The following is a 23,484-nucleotide window of genomic DNA, read 5'->3' as shown; positions in this document are numbered from 1 at the left end:
ATGTAGAAATGGTGTCGGTTAACATGGCCAACAGAGAGTTTTTTTAAGAAGATTAAGAAAAAGATATTGACATGGTATATCTCTATACCATGTCAATATCCACTATATATAGTATGGAATTGTGTAAGAAGCGATTAGAATTGACTAAAAGGTTCAAGCGGAGATGCCAGGACGCATGACGTGACGTGGCGAATTGCGAAAGTTATATCCCTGTCGAATTACGCTTCAATGATACGAAATTCTTGTCGATTGAAATATTATTTATAAACTATAGTACAGTTTTTCAGAGTCCCAGAAGAAAAAAACTTAAAAGGTGTATACACCAAGTAAAGAAAATAACCATAACTATCATAAACTAAGAGTATAACAACAATACTAACACCCATTTGATATGTAATTTTTAATAGTATGGAATTAAAGTGGCTTTATTATTGAAACCTACAAACTTATAATGTACGCATGTTAGTCAACCCGCAGCCTAAATATCTGGAGTGTATCATCTGACTAAAATATTAATTATCTCGTATTTGTAGCATTGTCGGCCATTTATCAGCTGCGGTGGCGCGGTGAAGGGTACATTTGCCGATACGCCGGCAGATTTACGGCGCCTGCCCTTCGCTGCGATGTCTGCTACCTTCATTGATGGAGGTAAAGCCGCGCTAACACGCACTGATCTTCGGAGGTCCTTCATCTGTATTTAATTTATGCTTTCTCACCATTCCTATTGCTACTATTAATGCCATAGTTAATAATAATAATATATGTTTTTGTTGATTCTACAATATAATGAAGCGTTAAATAGACTTTCGTCAAATAATAATAAATTGTTGGACAGTTAGTTGACGGTTTTCGTTAATCAATGGGTTGTATAGAATAAGATAAAATCTCAGGTAAAAGGGCTTATCGACAATAGTTTAGATAAACCTATATCATTTTTAGTGCAGGGCGAATTGGGATATTTTTAGATATCCGAACCCTACGGTGTAAACAAGTGAAATACGAGGCCTCGTTACTCAGCAAATTGAATTATAACAGAGGAAATTCGAGGGAAAGGAAAACACTAGTGGTGCGTGTGCTAACACATTACTAATGAACAAAATAAGTAACTTTTTACAACGAGATCAGTACACAATATCGTAGCAATCATTTAAAACAATTTGTATCTCCTATAAGCAAATATACTATTAGCAACGGTATTGCACAATGAAATAAATAAAGCATTAGGCATATTTACGTATAACATGTAAAAGTAATATTTAGTTATCAACAAAATAAATTGTAATTTCTTATAACCTCTCTGAGTTAATCTACATAACTGATGTTATGTATAGATAAACATCTGTCGTATATAAATCTTAATACACGAAAACTTGTTCTTTTTGATGCGATTTGTTTTCCTGGAAATGAACTCGTAGCTATTGTAATTGAATATTGAGCTGAGACCTATGTTCACAACTCTGGTAAAAATCTTTTAATTATAAAACTTCACTAAACTTAATCTTAAAAGTTATTATCTATGATGAGTTTAAAGTTTTTAATTAAACTTCCTGAAATTGGATTGAGAGGTACCACAATGCGGGCAGGTGAGACACTTTGCGAGTTCTTTGCTTTCGGAATCTTGAAAAGACTGCCTCAATACAATAAAAATTAAAGATATTATATTTTACTTGTTTTTATGATAATAAATGCAAACGTCTGTAGTTCAGAAACCTATGACAAAATAATAATGAAACAATTACTTGAATAAAAATGATAATAGTCTATCACAATATAGTTATTTCGACTATATATTTGCGTGTTGTTCCCACGAGAATGTAAGTGCCGGCTCCTATTTCACCATGCTTCCTGCTGATTGAGGACAAGTCTTTGTTTTTAATTTATGTTATTGTTATTTATTACTTAAGATGTCATGTGGAACATGGTGTAATGGTTGCGGCTACTTACAAACATTGTGTAAAACAAAAAACTTGGCGATTAAAAAGAGTGGCGGAGAGTTTATTTCCAGTTCTTCTCTTCCATTCTACGCCCTTGATTTGGATACTGGTAATTAATTAGAAGCATTTAATATGTATTTCTTTTTGATCTTCATAAGTGTACATTGTGGTACCTAAATGAATAATTTTGATTTGTATTGTTTTGATTTGATAGCTTACAAGTCTTCTACTTAGTATTCTTAGTATTATAGATAAACTGCATAATATATTTTAATCTGTGAGCTCTTCTTAGGTACCGTAGCACAATAACGTCCTCTTATAAGCTATTCAACTTTGGAAATAGCGTACTTAATTACACACGGACCAAGTCAAGAGCATCCGCGTGTTTAACAAGTTTTAGCGATTCCATCGATTGCAATTGTTAAAGGAGCCAAACATCTTTTCGTTATTGATTCAATGACAAGCCACTTTAAAACAATTCCAAACAAACTTCAATATTTTACCAAAATTTAAAAGAGGAAAAAGTTTGGAAAGGAAAGAAAATTGAATAAAGCATTCCATTAACAAAAATAACACCAAAGGAAAGCGAATTAGAACCCGAGCGTAATAAAGTTGAAATGAAAGCTGTTTGATAAGCCGCTTAGCAGTCTTCGCCGGTCGGTGGTAGCCTATGCCTCGTATGTACAGTCATTGTGGTTTTTCAGCCCTTTTTAAAGGTAAGACGAGAAAGGAACTCGTTAAACATAAAACAAAAATAAAATAGCGGACTCAGTCGTATTGAAATATCTGAATCAGAACTATTTTACAATTTTTTACAATTGACGTGAAGTGTTATTCCTTTTCTACTATTTGTGTATATCTACTAGCTAAGACTTATCAATTTTAAAAGAACTAATGCGTGAAAATCTCCCTTTTCCATGTAATCACATAAAAACTGTTACTAGCCTAACTCAATCGCATTTTTTTTCAGTTCATACGTCGCGGACAAAGGGTCTTTTTCTAAAGATAATGATCTTATTTCTTCGACTCGTTGCTTCACAAGGGCGTAACAAGACACTGCTTACATGTTTTAGCCTTTATCTCGACTTTATGGTGCTAATCTCTTTTCTCAAATATATACGAGTGCCTTTTATCACAGCGTGTTTTATTAACATGAAAAATCCGAATATTTTATTCGAAAACGATTGAGCTTCTAAAAGACATCTTACATGGAAATTCCACATAGAGTTGAATCTTTTAACTCGACAACTCGAAGCGAAAGTATTAAAGAAAACAACAATAAAGTCGAATTCCGCGTGCGCCGATAAATCATCCTCGTCTCAAGTTATTGTAATCTCAGCGCATTCAATAAAACCCATAAACGACTTGTCTGTTTGTCGCACGCAACTTTCGCCTTTATTGGCTTAGTTATAAAACTGATGACAGATCGAAACGAATTGCCGCTCGGAAAAATCTCAGTAATTGTGTTTTTATTGAATTAGCATGAATCGAGAATTTTATTTGACTTATATTTGTATTTAAAATGTTTGTTCGGCTCTTTTCGGTGCCAGAAAGAATGACGATTTGCCTTTTGTTTCCATCAATTTGTTTATTGTATTTTATTAGTTAGGTAGGTTTATAAGGCTTAAAGAGGTCTTATATTGTTAATGTTAAAAAAACAAAGCACCGAAGAGACAGCCAGAAGCGTTTGCTGTAAACATTGGCAAACTTTCGCCAAATCGGCTGAAAAGGCTTAGTAAACTTTCAGTGGAATTTTCTACGATGTTTATTTACAATAAACAGCAAAAACGCTATTTTGGAGAGCGGCCAGCTCGCTACTCGTACCGATCGCGTTGCAAACCGAATGAACTGCATTCGATTTACACAAACTCAACCGCCAAACGATTTATCAATGATTTCTGGTCAACCGTGTTGCGAGTATCTGCCTCTGATATTCACCTATCATGTTCATGTAGGCGCGTGTTGGAGTATTTTAAATTTTAATAATAAATAATACAGCAGCGCTTTATGGGTCGCCGACAAACACTTGCATTAGAATCGGTGAAGATTTTTTAAATTATTATAATTCCTTTTAGTGTCCCTAATACAATATCTAAATGTTTAGTTCTCAGTCAAAAATAAATAAATCAGTGGCGCTACAACCTCTTTAGGTCTTGGCCTCAGATTTTGGAATCTGTTTCATGACCATTTTTTAATCTAATAAGCAAGTAGGTGATCAGCCTCCAGTGCCTGACACACACCGTCGACTTTTTGGGTCTAAGACAAAAAAAATCGGTTTCCTCACGATGTTTTCCTTCACCGTTCGAGAAAATGTTAAATGTGCACATTGAGAGAAAGTCTATTGGTGCACAGCCGGGGATCGAACCTACGACCTCAGGTATTAGAGTCGCACGCTGAAGCCACTAGGCCAACACCAACACAGTTCTCAGTCATGATGCTTTAACAGAGCACAACCGGGGTTCAAACGCCAGATCTCTTGAGACCAAACTTGAGAAATAAGAAAAAGTTAAATTAGAAATATACTAGAAAAATCGTCTTTTAATTGTATATACTCGTATTTATTTCGTATTGAAAATCTTATTTTGACAAATTGACTCTGATGCTAGTTAAAATGTCATAAAAGTTTGACGTAAAGCTGAAAACTGTGGAGCACCCTTCAGGCTACAGCGGAACACGATAGACCAAATTATTTCCCTGCAGTGCTCAATAAAACTTAATTCCCAAACAATACAATGACGGGAGGGGGAGACATAACTCGGAACGGTTATGGTAATGTCATTCCACAACTTTGTTTGCAGAGGCCAATGTAGGATAGCTAGTCAAAGCAGTTTAAATACATTTTTAACTTTATTAAGGTCATTCAAACTTTTCATTGTAATCAAAACATTGGCCATTAGTGTGGACAAATGTCGCTTTTTTATACATAAGATAGGATCCGACACACGTACGTAATAAAACATTTCAAATTAAAAATAAGTGATAGACATAATTTAAGTACTACAAATAAAGGTAAAAAAACTCAACCATTTTTCAGATTAGCCAAAGTTCAAACGTCATTTATGGGGTACTGTGTAAAATGTTACAATAAAATACCTTGTGACATATTAAAACTAAATGAACGAAAATTTCAATGTTTTATTTAAAGTCTCTTTGTAAACAAGCATATTACAAATTAGATGATTATATTCAAGATAAGAATGCTTGAGACATGCTGGTCTTGCTCCATGGGACAATCATAGAGCCTCCAATTTTTTTTTTATAATACTGCTAAATGTAATTATTTTATTTTTATCTTACACACTGTTTCATTGTGTTTATTTTTATTTTGACGTGATAACGTCTTTAAAATCGTTTTAGTCGGGTGACATGTTCAGAAACTTGTGTCACACCAAAACCTCACGAGCGCGATCGCAGGTATAACGAGAGAGAGACGGACCGATCTCCCGTCTCATCTCGAGCGCTGCCAGTCATTCCGTGAATGTATGAAGAAAAATGTATATCATAGTCGAATAAGTAAACTTGTCATTTTACACCCGAAATTTATCATCAATCTATCGTTTTAGATGTAATTTAAAATTTGAAAAAATTGTTATCTTCATTAATTCCTTACTTCCCAAAAACTTATATCACCAATAAGACGTTATCACGTAAACATCTCGATCGTAAACCTACTTTACAAACAACCAATATTTTTTTATTACTCTTTAATGTATAATATTCTACGGTTTCGATATTTGTAAATATGTGAGGAACATGTATCCTACTATTTTTTTTTAAGTATGGTAGTTTTGTTCTGGGAATACATTGTCTTCACATATAATTATTTAACTAATGTTTACAAAATATTGTAAGCCTATTTTAAAAGAGTAATTGTGGAGTTTCGTGTCCATTCTTCTTCACACGAAACTACATTTTGGAAGGGGCAACTAGAATGATCTTTATATTTTATACGACGTTCAAAAGTGCCATTTTAGGTGGTCTAATTGAAATAAATGATTTGTCTAGACTTGATTTTAAAAAAAAGCTAAATAATCTGAACCATTCTCAAATCCACTTGAACACACATTTGAATTGCAAGAAAAAATAAGGATCCCTACAAATATTACAATAATGTTACCCAAGGTGTAAAGAAATGCGTATAAAATATCTTTCATCGCGTGCGCTGCAAAAACGATTGAACAAAAAATGTTCCACAATATTAAAGAACATCAATATCTACAAAAAATGTTTAAAAAATTAATGTCCACCCAAGCGAAGCCGGGACGGGCCGTTAGTTTATTATAATGAAGGACTTTTTCCACAAAAAATTGGTTACTGCAAAAAAATTAAAGAGTCACAAAATATAAATAAAACTCGTAGTAGGTACAATTCGTTTTACCGCAACATCTAACACGTTTGATGATTTAAAGAGACGAATGAAAATTAACCTTTTGTAATATGATTACTCGGCAGCGCCAGGGTTAACGAGTTAACTTGCGCTGTATAATTAAAAATAATAAATCATCTTTATCACTTGGCTAAGAACACCTTTGCGAGCCCCAAAACATACACGGAAGCACAATATTATTATGACCTGTATAAATATAATACTTAAGGTTTGAAGACAAAATTAAGTTTGACATATACCATTTACATTTTTGCTATATAATTGTAATATTGATTGTATGATCTTTAATGTACCACGCATTTATTAAATAGTAAAGTTGTATGTGTTTTACACTAGTAGATTAGCTGGTACGTTTTTCCATCTATACGAAATCAATACTATATTAATAAATAAATATTAATACGTATTTTTGGCAGTTCTTCTTACCAGCTCTACGCCCTTGACTTGTGAACTGGTAGTAAATGTAAATTTACATTTAATTTAACTTCTTTTTGACGATTCATAAGTGTACTTGTTTACCTATATGAATAAAGATATTTTGAGTTTGAGTTTATTAATTTAAAACAAACACAATAAATTAAATTATAAAAAATCCATTAGAACTTAAGAACAAAGCTCGACACGTTTGTGTGGTGAAACGAAAGCATTAGCCACAAAAGCAGGCGGGTAAACAGGCTCTCATGAATATTCACGGGGTGATTACCATCAACAAATGCCTCCGTGTAAGAACTCCAGTCTCAAATCATTATACGAGTTTACGTCACAACGCCCGCGACCTAACCTTCATTTATTTTCACTGCGCTCTGAATCTCAGCTAATCACTTATATAATGTTGATGAATGGATTTTAAATAGATGTACATAGCATATTGGCCTTAAATACAAACATTCTTCTTTTTACAAATTGACAGCAGTTAGAATTTATTTTTTAACTCTGAGCTGAATAATTGAAGTGTACAAATGTAAATATGGAGGTCAAAGCGACCCGTAAAAGACAATATTTTTCCTGTAGTTGAAAGACTTTAAATTAATATTGATATACTCAATTGGGAAAAACGGCATTTTTGAGGTTTTGTAGATTTGACTATTTTCTTATTTTTAAAGTAAATGTTGAGTTTAAAGAGAAAAATAATAACACAAAAAGTTTCTGTTTATGTTTCTCTTGTCACATACAAAATTTCCGGATAAAGTTAGCCCGCTTTAAGTTGGAGGGTCTGGTCCGCTCTGAGCCATTAACAGCCAAACTTACTGTTTCTTAATTAAAAAACATAAAATATTATTCCAGTTGACGAGAGAATGTGAAATAAGGTTAGTTAGTCCACGACGTAACATTGAATATAAATTTATTTATAGATATTATTTATATAAAAGATAAATAAAGACAATATATGACAAAACCTAAACGATTATTTTGCTGTTTTTAATAAAACCTTACAAACTGATACTTTCTAACTGAGACTACCTATACTACTGCTTCATTTAAAAATAATTTAAAACAACTATTAATGTCCTACTCCTTGTATGTTTCTTCCTAATTATAGCTACTAGTATGTTTGTCGTTCTCCAGATTTATAAATAAAGTATTATATTTTTTATTAGTGAAACTTTTTGTGGATACGTTCAATGTGTTTATTTTTTAACTTTTTTTATTGTATAGAGGTATCTGTTTTGTTTCCCAAATAAATAAATAAATAATAAAAACACACTTTGAATAGCTCTTAACAATACTAAAAAAACTCAAACTCACTTTTCAGCACCAGAGCCAACCTGCGAACTGAAAGTCGATTCAGCGCGTGTTCAAAGACAAAAACATTAGAGTCGAGACACCCTTTGCCGTTGCACGCTTGCTGAATCACGTACCACTCCATCAACGCCATTATTTCACGCACAAAACACCCACTTCAGCCGATATGCGTTTAGACATCTCTGCGCTAAGTGCCAGTGTCGGAATTCAAATTACTCCTCGCTATTGTGAATTTACCATTAGAAAGAATGCATTCTCCAATTAAAATAATTATGAAACTATTTTTGTATCAAGTTGCCGATGATAGCGCCATAATTATATTTTCAATAGACTTAGACAGTTGGGAAATGCTTTAATTTTTTAATTACAAAATATTTTAAATGAAGATCACATAAAGTGCACTTCTTCAATACCTGCGTTTTAAAAATATGTACTTTTAAAAAGACTTTTCTAGAATAACTTTAATGTTTCTTAGCTCATTAAAGCTAGGTCTAGGCTGCGTTCTATGAATTTTTATTTTCTGTTACGTTGTGCCGCACTGAGTTTCTCATGTGGAAAATAGTTTCTTTACTCCATAAATGAGGTGGCGAGGTGAACATACCGCTCTACAAAAAATTTAATAACAAGTTCAAATATTGTGAGCGAGCTTCCTACTGCCTCCACTCGTCACTCCAACCACTCCGTTGCTTTCACAAAAACTGTGATAGAGTTGTTTTGTTTTTTAATTGCAGTGTGTTTGCGAAATTGACACGATTATATTTGCTCGAGTTTTATTATGTTAACCTACATTTTTTATATCTTGAGTGCTTGACATACATTTTATTTTGATACCAGCTAAAGAAATTTTTAATTACTTTCGCAATGAATAGCTACAACTTTTCACGTTTTGTTATGCTATGCGATCCACGGACTTTACAAATATAAACCTGCAGAACCGGTCAAAGACCAAAACTTGCTCTTCTACCAAATTCCTACCAACTAAAGTTTTTAGATAGGTATATTTAATTATAAAACTATAATAAGTGAATATTAACTGAGTCTGAAACAGATTTAAAAATACTGTATGGTAGAGATATGCTCATTGAACGTGTATGATTACAAGTACGAACGAACGTACGACAAGATGCAAAGTCGTTAAGCACTTAGAGCGAAATCGCGAAAGGGCAATTGGCATGTTATTATCTTAATTCGAGTTCATTTCGAGCATGGTAACATAAACTGTTAATACGACAAAATAACTTACGAGTTCGGAGCTGGCTTGCCAAACTCTTGCTCAAAGTGAGAGGCGAATGCCAATTTTTTTGTGGAAGTGGGTCACCTATTGTTGCAGCGGTTTATTGCATTCCTAGTTTATGGAGCAGCGGTGACTGAAACATATTGCTGTCTATGTCGATTTTATACCTATTGTAAATCATTCGCATTTTCATAGTTTTACGAGGCTTCCAGCATTATAACGAATATTCAAATTTACGTGGATATTAATTATAAGAATAGCGAATTTAATTATATTGAGTACACTACTCAGTGAGTGTGTAAGTATTAAATTTTAACGCATTTTGCGCTTCATATAATTGGTTTCAACCAAAGTATTCCTATTGAAGGAGACTCAACAAAGAACCTTTCGTCTTCGAAATAGGATTGTAGCGGGGTCCCAAAGGGTTTCCTTTTCGCTACAATATGGTACCTGTCATGTATATTTGTAGGCCCGGGTAGACTGTGTTTACAGAGAAAAAATTTTCTGAAATAAAACTTAAAATTTTCCAAGACATTTTACGTATTAGTACTTACCGTTCTATTCCCAAGATTTCTGACACGGCAGCTGAGGTAAGCGGATTTCCCGACGAGAGCCGTAACGTTCTTCGGCGTGGCAGCGTCAAAAGATGGCGCCAGTCGTGCGCTTCCGGCTGCCGGCAAAGAGTTTACTGACCCCGCACCGCCTGCTACGTCGCACGCTCCTGAAAATTGCCAAATTTACTTAAACCTGTCGGGTTCATATATATTCAAACGTTTTGTCAGAGTAAAAGTATGAAGGTGTGGCATGTTCCAGCAATTTGTTAACCGCGCGTTTCAGACTCCCAGGCCAGTCTGAGTCTGAAACACGCTGTTTGTTGCGTTATTCTATACTTGCATATTATTTATTAATTAAAAAAGAAAATGATCGTTTCATGTCGCATAAAATGTTTGTTTAACTAAATTCAAGACTAGATCTATTTAATTTGGACGAATTGACTGTTAAAATCAAAACACTTAAGCGTACTAACTAATAAGGGCTATTTTTCTATCAATTTGACAAACGCTAAATTATTTGTATACATTTATGGTGATATTCGATCGGTCGACATTGGGACGGAAGGATCTCTAAACGTTTTTATGATTAAACTTTTCCGATCCGACGATTTAATAGCTACTTATACATAAAAATTGGATTCCATCTTGCAATATGGCTGTCCTATTGATCACCTTCAACTTTGCTGTAGCCCTTGACGCAACAAGTTTGAAGTGTCTGTTGGTGTGCCTATTAAGATTTTTTATTAGAATACTGAGAAAGGTCTTAGATACAAGATTTATGAAAACCTAGGCATCAGAGGAGGAGTCAGAGGAACGAGGGTTGCACCTAAATAATGGTACAGGAAAGTCTTCAAAGATAACGCGTGGCGAAAGGAAGGTCAGTAGTAGTAACTGTTAAAGAACGATAGGAATTTTGCTCAATTGAACTGAAGGCCTGAGTTCCTGTATTTATAGCAATCTATATAGGAATCTGAATTTGTGATATACAAGATTCGTGACATTTTGGTGTACTCGTTCTGCGACCGAACCTGCTTCGACTCTAGAGTCCAGTCTAGAGGCAGTCATAGGAACGAGTGTCAAAGATTACTTTAATATTGATTGTGTTTAGGTTTCAAAGGTTTAAAGTAACTCCTAAAACTTTAACTAAATTAACTCCATTAATATCGACCAATTAACACACTATCTGATAGTTCTGTACTATTACTACAGAACTATCAGATAGTGTGTTAATTTGTAGATCTAGCAACCTAGCAAAAGCATCTTTAGACCAATCAAATAAACCACTAGTATTATTATCAATATTGTTAAAACCAATAGTTAAAAAGTAGCAATAATTTTTGGTAAATACGACTAGCTAATATGAATAAATTAATAGTAAGGGTATAAGATACAAGGGTAACGATATTGAAAGTCTTTTTAACGTTTTAAATCTCATGAGATAATTATCTTAATTATCGATGCAATAATATTATGATTTACACTAAATTTAAGTTAAAATATGATATTAAAGAGCTAAACATTCGTAATGTTATTTTGATAATATAATATATAATATAATAGCATATAGACAGATGTTCCTCTTGGTGATCTGTAGTAACATCTGAAATATTAGGGGAGTCTAATTCTTCACTGATGTAACATTTTAAGTTAAATTGCTCAGTTATAAGAAGAAACGTGCTATTTAATGTTTTTATTACTTACTTACAAGTTTCTTACTTAGAAAAATTATGGCTTACTAAAGACAATTAAAGTAAAATTAGTTTTATTATGGCTATGTATGTTGCATGTGTTTGTCTTGCTTTGGCACGCATACGAAAGACGTTACCAAAGTAAAAATCTGATATCTATGTATTTTATGAAGCCGTGTCTAGTCAAACGCTTTATTCATAAACACTCAATCAGTGTTATTTCACTATTTTACTAACGCTTTGATGAAAAGAAACAGAAGAGTGCTGTTAACCCAACAGGGAAATACGGTGTAATAAGACTGATTTAGTAATTATGTATTGTTACAGTTTATATGTAGTGAGGTAGGCGAGGTATGTAATTGGTTAATGTGCTCGTTGTGTATGATTAGCTTTTAGCTTTCGTTTTATAAAAATATAATATATAAGAGCGAGTAAAGCACCAGCTCTGTGGTCACCGGTACTACCAGGCGCCAACTTAAATCTTTAATTAGCACCTGTGCACTTAAACCCTACGGCCCAAGAGTCTCTACTCCAAAGGGAACAAAATGGAAGTTAGACATAGACATAGAATAAATGGAAGTTAAAGGAAAGACTAATATTTGAGCCGTTTGTTAGCTAATATATTTGAAGAGTTTAGCTACGTAGGATATAATTCATAGCAATAGTTATTTCTCAAGAATCCAACGATGTTAACCACAATAATAAGGCATTATGCGTTGATTATCCGCAATTGTGTGAACATTCAGACGGCACTTTAGTCGTACTTAGCATTTACAATTAAGTGCTGGTCTGAGTTGACGCAAGTGACTCTTATCTCGGCCATTACAAAGCTAATTTCATAAACTGCTATTTGAGGACATGCATCTTGAATTATTAACATAGGATCTTAATGTTATGATCACAAAATTGTTTAGCTGTGTGCAAAGCCTTAATTACTTTAAATAACATAATTTTGTGCAACCCTATTTTTCCTAGAAGCTAACAAACTCAATTCATTCGCATACGATAGATATATACGCACCAATATTACCAGTTGTAACAATTAAGTTTCGGAACCTTCCAGCTCCAAAATGGTTTTACTAATATTTGTTTTATTTTTACTAATATTATACGATGAGAACAAGTATAGTTACAGTCATATTATTACTTATTTTAGCAAATATTTATGATTGTCTGCCTCGCTTGGGATGATAATTAAATGAATAGTAATCTAAAGAAGGGGGTATCTCCTTGGTGGATCTCTAGGTTGGATGGATTGTTAGAAATGATGACGTAGACACGCCACTAAAATTATGTATCTGTAGATTTGTTGTTACAAGAATTGATACACTACATGAGAAGTTGCGTTTAGCTAATTAAAAATGGTGTGGACCATCTATTGATTTGTTGTAACACATCGGAGCCTCGTTAATCATAGGGTTGAGTGGTTACAACCAAAAGACAAATTGGGTTCACTTAGTAAATGTCATCGAAAGTGCGACGCATCGATCATAACTCCACTCAAGGGCTATTTACATTTCCCCCGTAAATAGATACTGAGCTTTCAATAAATAATTCTAAGTTCATGGCTTAAGTGTGTGGTATCCTCTAGCGTCAAAGGCAAACTAAAACCACTAATTTCCTATGCATATATTATCAAAGTTTTTACTCCTTGCGTTTTATATAGTTCCTATATATTTTTTTTGGTTTAAAGGTTAGTTGTTAGCTGTAGCATCATCTCATAATAATTCACGTTTCAGGATTTCCAAACAACTTACTTCTTTGTGAGTTCGGTGTAAAACATAATGAAGTAGGGCGATAATCGTGTGTAAATGGCAAACGTTGGCGTCTTAGTGCAGGCGGCGCATACAATGTGCAGCGAGGCGGTAGTGGGCTTAAGCATTAACAATGACAGATGTGCATTGTAAAGTGTAGGAAAGTACTCATATTAGTCGAGCCATTTGGCTTAGTGAAGCGCTAATCCTTATACGTCCCGGCACGTGGAACTTTGCGAATAATTTGTGTTTGAACAGACTTAAGATAATTAAGGATGCTTAAATCTTAGCCAACGAATTCATAATTAGACGTGATTCTTGGTACGTTAGCTCCGCATATAAATGAGGTTATTATTCGCGTTTAGTATCAAGTGAAAAATCTCGTAAATAATGGAGTTTCGTCGAGGAATTCTTGAATTGTCGCAAATTTATTGCAGAAGGGAAACAAAGGCATCGAGATGTAGGGTGCATTACTAATGGTAACATCCAGTCGAGAATTACTGCTATGACTATTGTATGACAAAAATGAATGGGAGTCCACAGTTCGCGCTTATATGTAACAATTAGATAATATTTAATTGGCATTAAATTAAGGCTAAAAAAATAATGTAATTATTACTAAAATTCAAAAACATCTCGCCAATAATGAATATGAATTGAGATCAGGGGTAGCATGAATAATACTTTTCATTAAAGCCGGCTTAAAAAATAGTGATATTTTTTTATTTACAGCTCACTTGTCTATATACGTTTGTTAAAAAGCTTCGAATAAAGCGGAAAAATAATTATCAACTGTTGACAATTTAATCATACGCCGCTATTTGTAAAAATACATATTCTATTTCATGTCAAATATTTTTATGTATATATTTGTAATAATAAACAGATGATCACACATTTAGATATATCCGTTTAAGACGTTTTATAGTAACGTTAAATTCGTTGTAATTAAAGTAGAAGTAAAATACCGTATTATTGCAGTAAAAAATTCCAAATATAATTTTTAGTTAAATCAAAATTGTACGTTGGTCCACGACTACGTGATTTATTCTTAATTACGCCAATTTTCGATCAGCGATGTTCCCAAAAAATGACAACGTCCTAACTTAATCAATCCCCTATCAGTGGCCTAGCCATGATGGATGTTCTCTTAATTGGCTACGCGAGGCTCCAATTTTATCGGTTATCGCAAAAGAGGACTTATTCTCTTCTGCACAGGAACTATTGCGAATGTGGATAAAACAAATGAAAGAACAGACAACGTGTTACACGAGAATAGATTTTAGGCACACAGGCTTAAAGTTGCAGACGTAGCATTTGTCAACGAAAGAGCACATTGACACGAATGAGAGAACAAGAGTGATAAAGTGAGTATGGGAAGTGACGTTCTTGAGAAGGCTATCGAAAAAACGATTAACCTAGTATACTTCGGCTATAAATCGAAGTAAGGGCATTTCGGCTTGATTTCATTGCATCGAGTGGATATAAAACCTCGTGACTGAGGCAAAATCGTATGAGAACAACACGTATATTAATTAACCAGTGTCGTAACAGCTCTACATGGATATTGGCCTAGGATTGCATTTCTTTATTATATTATCATCCAGGAAGAAAAAAAGTTAAAAACTTTGACATATTTGTAATTCATATCGCGTTATCAATAAGCGTGGTGCCAAATTAACCATTGTTATATTATTACGATGAGGCAGGAGCCTCATAATGTGATTGTTCAATTGGGTGGACTATTTATGACGCATTGATCAGTTTCGCACCATTTCATTGGAAATGCATTATTCATTAAATATGCTCGTATTCATATAACGTTATATGAATTAAAATATTTAACTAACTTATTCAGCTAGCTAGAGCAGTGTTGGCCTCGTGGCTTCAGCGTGCGACTATCATACTTGAGGTCGTAGGTTCGATCCCCGGCTGTGCACCAATGGACTTTCTATGTGCGCATTTAACGTTTGCTCGAACGGTGAAGGAAAACATCGTGTGGAAAACGACATGTCTTAGACCCAAAAAGTCGATGGCGTGAGTCAGGCACTGGAAGCTGATCACCTACTTGCCTATTAGATTTAAAAATGATGATGAAACAGATTCAGAAATCTGAGGCCGATACCTAAAGAGGTTGTTGTTGTACTTAGATATTGCAGATACATTGTAACAGGTTTTGTGTAGTCCGGGTATTATATTGTGTGTTTGGATGGTTAAATGGTTTAACAATACCGAACATGGACACGTGTTGTGTATATAGAGCTCACGTTATAAGTCTGTTGTTAATATCAGTCATCTGTCCGTCTGTTTGTTGTCTAATGGTTAGCAGTAAATCTGTCAGCGAGTCTATTGGCGCAAGCGGCCCTAGTGAGCTGTCGACGAGTCACAAATCATACTTCTCGTTTTATTGTTCAAAGATAACGTTACAAACTAGAAAATATTTATGAGTTGCTTGGTAAAATATTTTTTCTAAAGAAGTTTTAAATTATCATTTACACATACCATGTGTTTGAAAACGTACATTTAAGTATTGTATCTCTGTATCTGTGTATATGTTCATGCAAAAATTAAATATTTGTCGGATTGTTAACCTCAAACCAACCAATTTTGAGTTATATTAATTATCTATATAAGTAAAGAATGTCGTGTTAGTTACACTATTTATAACTCAAAAACGGCTGAACTGATTTGGTTGAAAATTAGTGGGGAGGTAGCTTAGAGCCAGGAGACAGATATAGAACTTTTTATGCTGTTTCAGTGGGACGAGAAATAAAACGTGGTATAATAAAACGCAACAAACATAAAATCTATAAATTTATCGCCTGATATTAAATAAAAAATGTCATCTATAAGCACCTTGTGTGCTTGAAGAGTGCAAACGATGCACCAAAATACCTGGCCAACAAAGAATCAATAAAATAGTTAATTTTTTTTAATTATATTTATTATTCTTATAAAAATTGAACTTAATAAAATACAAAATCTGCTTATTTATTGCTTTTAAGAAACAAAGTTCGCCGGGTCAGCTAGTTGAATATAAAGTAAAAATAATAGGCTAAGAACTTCTAAGATTTTTTAAAAAAATCTTAAGTTTTTGTTGGAATAAACTTGGTAAACATTTGGTAGCGACGTGTTTTTTGTTGAATCCCTTTTTATTTGGCTTAACAAAGCGAAGGAAAACTTTAAAAACTAGGATTAAATTGAGTCTAACAGGAGTTTAGTAAAGGTGTTTTCCAATGTTTTCCGGATGCGAGGAATAAATAAACTGACTTCGTCTAAATAAAACTTTTAAAACAGAAAATACGAAAATTGGTTATTTTACTTCCACATTCGATGCGATATCGTAGGAAATCAGGCGAATTGCTGCTGTATCAATTTCTCTTTTTTCAACACGCTACAAAATAACTGTTAAATTTTATTAATTGGGAAAAACTGAATTACTAGTTTGAAATACCGGTACATCAATTTCATTACAAATTATTGATTCGCCCGAGATGATTGATTGATAATAAGCGTACTTGAATATAGTAATAGCGGTAAATAATGTTGCGGCAAATGGGTGGTTCCGTGTAAATGCGAACATAACATTTCAATCAGGGCGCAGAGCGAAGCGTGTTCGCGTAATGGACTATGGTGCACGAATCACGAAAGATATTATGTTATTATAAAAGATATTCACACGTTCATTATCAGTTTGACATGGCACGAGGTTCATCCTTTATAAGCCATAATAAGGTAGAAACTTGGAACATCCCATCCAAGAGTCACAAAGGAAAATAAAAAAAGCAAAGTTCATTAGAAGCCGCTTTGACAGGCCCAAAGCCGGATTCTAACTTGAGCACGTTTCGAAATACGAGTGTGTCGTATCGATCTATAAATTTCAGGAAATATAATTTAAATGTCAGCAACATTTTTAACGTCAATTTCAAATGTTGCAGAAAATTTACATTTTATACTTCAGGTTTTCAGAAGTGTTAAACTAGACAGTATATACATTTGCGAAATATTCGGAACGTCGTTCTGACTAATGATGCAAAAAAAGGAAGACTCGGTGAAATGTAATTATAAAAAAGTCCGAATCATATCCACATCAGCAACACGCGGGGTGTAAGGGATTAGTTAACAGGCAATTAAACTTTTATTTCTAGAGATAATGAGCCGCGCCCGCCCACTTGACAATGATGGATGCGTCGCACCCGCCTGAATGCACGGCCCGATGCGTTCCACGAGTGTTTTTTACATAACTTCAAAAAAGGGTTTTTAGAATAGTAATGCTTATAACAGGAAATTCATATTATTCTTGATAGTTACATAAAGGTTTACATTTGTATGAATAGGAAGTTGAAATAGAATAATAAGTCTATAAATAATTATAAAATATATAAAATTAAACGTAATAAATAATAATAATAGTTAATAATTTAGCGATTCTTCTAAAATGTATTAAAATCGGATTTAATAGAATAGTTTTAAAATACAAGTGTGTGTACATTAATTGAATCAAATGACCTTCAATCTTCTACCGTTTCTTTTCACTAGAGGCTGAAAGAGAATAAAAATAATTGAACATTTTTATATCAAATATCGAGTTTTGAGTGAAAAGCCGTTGGTAATTATTTTAAATAAAAAAGTTAATTCATTGAAGCGTATTTACATTCCGTGATAAATGAATTCTGGATGAATAAGATTCGTTGGGATTCGTTCTTTACAATTTGCTCTATTTTTGGACAAGTCTATGCTCACTACTTCGGTCTGTTTCGGGAGCATAAGGTAAGAATAAAACTGTACAAAATGCTACTACACTAAAATAAAGTAAGGCGAATTAAGCAAAAGGGTTAAGTAATAGATTTCCCATTGTTTCGTCTGGTTTGCTTTGTTTTCGTCTTAAATTCATCGCAACATACTTCTTATCACGTTTCACGCGGCTTTCAAGGTGAAATGCCAATCAATTATACCTCAATTTGCGTCATACGTTATATTTATAGTACAAAACTTGTAAGCTTTTCACGCAAATATTTAAATTGAACTGGTTAACACTAAACATAGCATGTGATGGAGTTAAAATTAAAAATACTGTGCACTAATGACTCGCGATCAGGCGATGTTAGGGAACCTAATTAAAAACAACGTAGCGCTTTAAATAGTAAATATTTCCTTAATTAATTATAGCTTTGCTTTTATTTATTATTGTATTTGTTGCTTAAACATATTTTTTATTAAATACGACACAATTTTAGAACGTGGTCTCTCGTTAGAGCTCAAAGCATTCGCTTAATATCCAGGTAAACACTAGTGAGATTAATAAATCTTCCATTCAGAGTAATATCCTGCGTCCTCCCTCCTCTTACCTCCCTGTGGAGATAACTCAATACGTGCTGAGATCTACAATCATTGCCGATGCAAATTGTAAGGAAGCTACCTCTGAAGATTACTTAGCTTCCTTAATAACATTTCTCACTTACTCCGCTGGCCCAGCGAGCGAACCCCCGAAACTAGAGAACGAAATATTATTTTTAATTCTTTATTTAAAATAAAATGGTAATGAACAATACTGGTATTATTGTGAAAAAGCGTGGGTTGCTCTATAGACGAAAAATATGGCACAGAGCGCCCCACGCTTTTCACAATAATACCAGTATTTTTTGTTCATTACCATTTTCAGCCTAAATTAGGAATTATTTTTCACTTTTTAGTTTGATGTGCTTTAAAAGCGTGTTTTTTAGTTTTTTAAACTATTTTTATTTTTTAGTTAACTTTTTTTTATTTTTATTTTTCGGATTATTGCATTGTCTTCGATCTTTGACAGGTGCGCAAATTTGAATAAAATCTGTCCGTTTAAAGTGGGTCAAAATCGAGTCCGAAGGAGTCGGTTACATACATACATACATACATACATACATACATACATACAGGTGAAGCTAATATAAAGCGTGTCATAATTAAGGTTTCGCTTTGGAGTTTTACATCGAAAAAAGTACTTAAAGCCATAAAAAGTTAAGTAGCAGAAAGAACAAACAAAGTTGTCCGCAGTGCACGGAGACCTTTCCCACAATCTCATACTAATATAACTTGGGCCGTAATTCCTGCGGATTCGCATACGGATGTAAATTTCAATTGCTTTGCGAGCGGAACAAAACAACAAATCATTTCAGACTTTATTAGGTCAAGTTAAAGTGCATTTTCACTCGTCGCCGAAGACTGCAGCTACTGTTGTCGGAAGGAAATTCAGCAGCGTATTAATGTCTAACTGCAGACAAAAGCGGCTCAGTTGTTGTAATGAGACGGTGTGCGATTATTAAGTTCTTGTGTGAATAAAATTGTTCATACAATTTACTAAGCAGTTTCAGAATAACGCGGTGTTACGTTTCATTGCGACTCACTTTACGCCTCAAAGTGAGCTTCGTAGCGCTAACGTTTATTCTTCTCGCTTATGCTTTTATATCAGATAATAGTTTGAATATAAGGTAAGCGTGAACGGCAATTGCTACAAAACTAAGTACTCAGGTGTTTTTTAAAATACGAGTTTCACAAAATTAGACATGAACAGAAAGCCATTTGAGGAACAAAACTACTATGAAAGTGTAAAGCGGGCGCTGATATTAAGTTATTATAGATGGGGAAACTTCTCCAGGCTGGCCTGGCTTTACTATCTATAAATTAATATGAGATTAACATTATTACTATATGGCTTAGTAGAATGCGTATTCTGTTTATGTAATAAAACCAAGGTTTGTCAAGGAGATGTGGAGGGTTCCGCGACATAACTGCTATTCCAATATTTTATATATTACTAGCTGGCCTGGCGAACATCGTACCGCCTAACAGTCGATTCTTTATTTGAAAGAAAGTTGATAATACAACAAATACATTATGTCAAAAAATAAAAATTTACCTTCCCGGAACCCCTCCACTAACACACTGAACTTTATGATATGGTATTAAAGTTCAAATTGCCTTTAAATATTATTACGAATATTTTGTATGGGCATATAGAAAAGTGTTGTTTTTAGACTTTTTCACTCAATTTTTTTAAAGAACCTCGTAAGAACCATCCTCGTACTTCAAGGAATATTATAAAAAAAGAATCAGACAAACCGGTCAAGCCGTTTTCATGTTATGTCGTGACAACGGAAAACGGGTTTCATTTTTATATATATAGATACGACAATCACAAGTAAGCATACAATTGGTTTGAAACAAGAGTTTTGTCGATTTATCTGATTGATATTATCTTTTTATTCTATTTTCAAATGTGCATTTGACATTTATTATTCCAAAAAAAAAACATAATCGTAAATAGTATTATTTTCATTCTATTATATTTTTTTAAATGATTAAATCAGAGCAGTGTTCCAGCTGTGTTTTGGACCATTGGATTTTACTTTCTTTGTGCAAAATCAGCACTTTCTTGGACGGAAAGTCTTAGAAGAAGCTTTAGCCTATTGGTTTTGTAGTTATGCTTACGATTATATAATAACATACATTTTAAATAAATGGATTTACATACCTTTAAATATAAATATGTTCACACTTGTAATAAAAAATCTGTTGCGGTAAATAAAAAGATCTAATCAAAAATAAATCAGTAATTATATAAAGTGTTTACATCAAAGAGTGGCTCTCAATGCGGGTAATAAAAGGCTCAAAGGGCCTCATCTACATAGGTAAATTGGAATGCCGGAATTTCTCCGTAACAGCCTTAACTATGTGCTAACTGATTTTAGCCTAAATCTCGTTTCAGCCGTTGAGTTTTAGATAACTAAGAGTAAGCTTTCAAAAGAATTATTATATATACCCAATTTTATATTTACATTAACAAGACCAACATTTCAAATAATATATGCGACTTATGGTTCTCGTTTAGCAGCTATACTTAGAAGCATGAGTGATTGACGGTCGCTTTGTAAGGATTTGTTGTAATCTCTTTAAAGCGGTCACTGGACGTAACTCGTGGTCATATGTCAGTTCATTTGTATCGTGCTGACTAATTGCTAAAGAAGAAAGGTTAGACCCCAAACCAATACCATACCCAAACTGGATATAGACCTTTAAGATCTAGGATAGAAAAAAAACGACGGGTTGCACTCCGGGAGTGCCGGCAGAAGTGAAAACTTGAAACGTTGTGCATTTTTGATATTTTGGAATGGTTAGGGAATAATTTTACACGTATTGCTTTAATTATTATCAGTATAAAAGAACTAACATTTATGTGGTAGAATACAATATTTATTTATTGCGCTATCGTACACAAACATGACAATTTATATTACATTAAATACGCCGCGCCAGCTGTCTACTCTCCATCCGTCTTATTTTCGATCAGGTCACGTGTCCTGACGCGAGTTTAACATTTTTTACCCATTCCAAAAAGAGTGTACAACGCCGCTAAAGAAGTTTTCACTTCAAAAAGGAGACTGTCAGGGCCTTCCGCATTCAAACGTAGTAGTACGGGAGGTAGCAACGTTTTCGAGAAAGAATTTCAGGTCAGCTGATTTTGTGATATGTCTTCCTTCTTGCACTTCCGGTTAGAGTCTGGGCAATCTGGCTGGCGGTAGTGGTTGCGTTCATTAGTGCGCATCCTATCTGTGCAGGTAAAAATCCTGGATTTTAAAAGCATTTTAAGAAGCGTAATTTTTAATTTTTCGTTTTTAAATACGTCTACCTGACATACTTTTTTTATTGCCAGACATTTTTCACGTTGCTAACTATGTGCCAGACGCGATTTTAAGTTTTATTTTTATGAAAATTTCAAAGCATTTTAGAATGTCTGTAATTTTAATATTATGTTATTTAAATATAAGGAAAACTGAAAATGAATTTGCCAGACATTAATTCGGTTGTTAAGTCTTGAATTAAAATGATAAAGTATTGCAGTATGATGAAGCATTGCATTTTAAGAAGCGTAATTTTTGATTTTTCCTTTTTAAATACGTCTACCTGACATACTTTTTTTATTGCCAGACATTTTGCACGTTGCTAACTATGTGCCAGACGCGATTTTAAGTTTTATTTTTATGAAAATTTCAAAGCATTTTAGAATGTCTGTAATTTTAATATTATGTTATTTAAATATAAGGAAAACTGAAAATGAATTTGCCAGACATTAATTCGGTTGTTAAGTCTTGAATTAAAATGATAAAGTATTGCAGTATGATGAAGCATTGCATTTTAAGAAGCGTAATTTTTGATTTTTCCTTTTTAAATACGTCTACCTGACATACTTTTTTTATTGCCAGACATTTTGCACGTTGCTAACTATGTGCCAGACGCGATTTTAAGTTTTATTTTTATAAAAATTTCAAAGCATTTTAGAATGTCTGTAATTTTAATATTATGTTATTTAAATATAAGAAAAACTGAAAATGAATTTGCCAGACATTAATTCGATTGTTAAGAGATAGAGATAGAGTTTTAGAAGATAACGAAAGTTCCCAAGAAGATGATATGAATGACACCGACAAAGACAGCGACGATGATGATGATGATTATGAAGATGCCTCTTTTTTGTGACGTCACTATACGCTAAAAAAACTTGAAAACTTAATATTAATTATTCATAACTTACATTTAGTAATTAGGACAATTTAAATAAAGTGTTGATTATTAATTTTAATCAAATTTTATATTCCTTTTTATGCTCGTACTACAAGCATTATACTGCAATACTTTTCATGACTTTTACATTTTAATTCAAGGCTTAACAATCGAATTAATGTCTGGCAAATTCATTTTCAGTTTTTCTTATATTTAAATAACATAATATTAAAATTACAGACATTCTAAAATGCTTTGAAATTTTTATAAAAAAAAACTAAAAATCGCGTCTGGCACATAGTTAGCAACGTGAAAAATGTCTGGCAATAAAAAAAGTATGTCAGGTAGACGTATTTAAAAAGGAAAAATCAAAAATTACGCTTCTTAAAATGCAATGCTTCATCATACTGCAATACTTTATCATTTTAATTCAAGACTTAACAATCGAATTAATGTCTGGCAAATTCATTTTCAGTTTTCCTTATATTTAAATAACATAATATTAAAATTACAGACATTCTAAAATGCTTTGAAATTTTCATAAAAATAAAACTTAAAATCGCGTCTGGCACATAGCAACGTGCAAAATGTCTGGCAATAAAAAAAGTATGTCAGGTAGACGTATTTAAAAAGGAAAAATCAAAAATTACGCTTCT

General features: G+C 33.3%; 1 protein-coding gene across 6 annotated transcripts in view; it reads right to left on the bottom strand.

The window, feature by feature from the left end:
• Window positions 1–23,484, bottom strand: part of LOC125059562 (zwei Ig domain protein zig-8-like) — a 159,462-nt gene that overhangs the window by 85,680 nt on the left and 50,298 nt on the right. For all 6 annotated transcript variants that reach the window (XM_047664037.1, XM_047664038.1, XM_047664039.1 and 3 more), the window contains exon 3: window positions 9,853–10,019. In XM_047664037.1, coding sequence (XP_047519993.1) covers window positions 9,853–10,019 — 167 coding nt within the window. The remainder of the gene's footprint in view (window positions 1–9,852; window positions 10,020–23,484) is intronic.

Source organism: Pieris napi, chromosome 20 (assembly GCF_905475465.1).
Source record: "Pieris napi chromosome 20, ilPieNapi1.2, whole genome shotgun sequence".
Classification (NCBI taxonomy): Eukaryota; Metazoa; Arthropoda; class Insecta; order Lepidoptera; family Pieridae; genus Pieris; species Pieris napi.
This window is presented reverse-complemented; position numbering and strand designations above follow the sequence as displayed.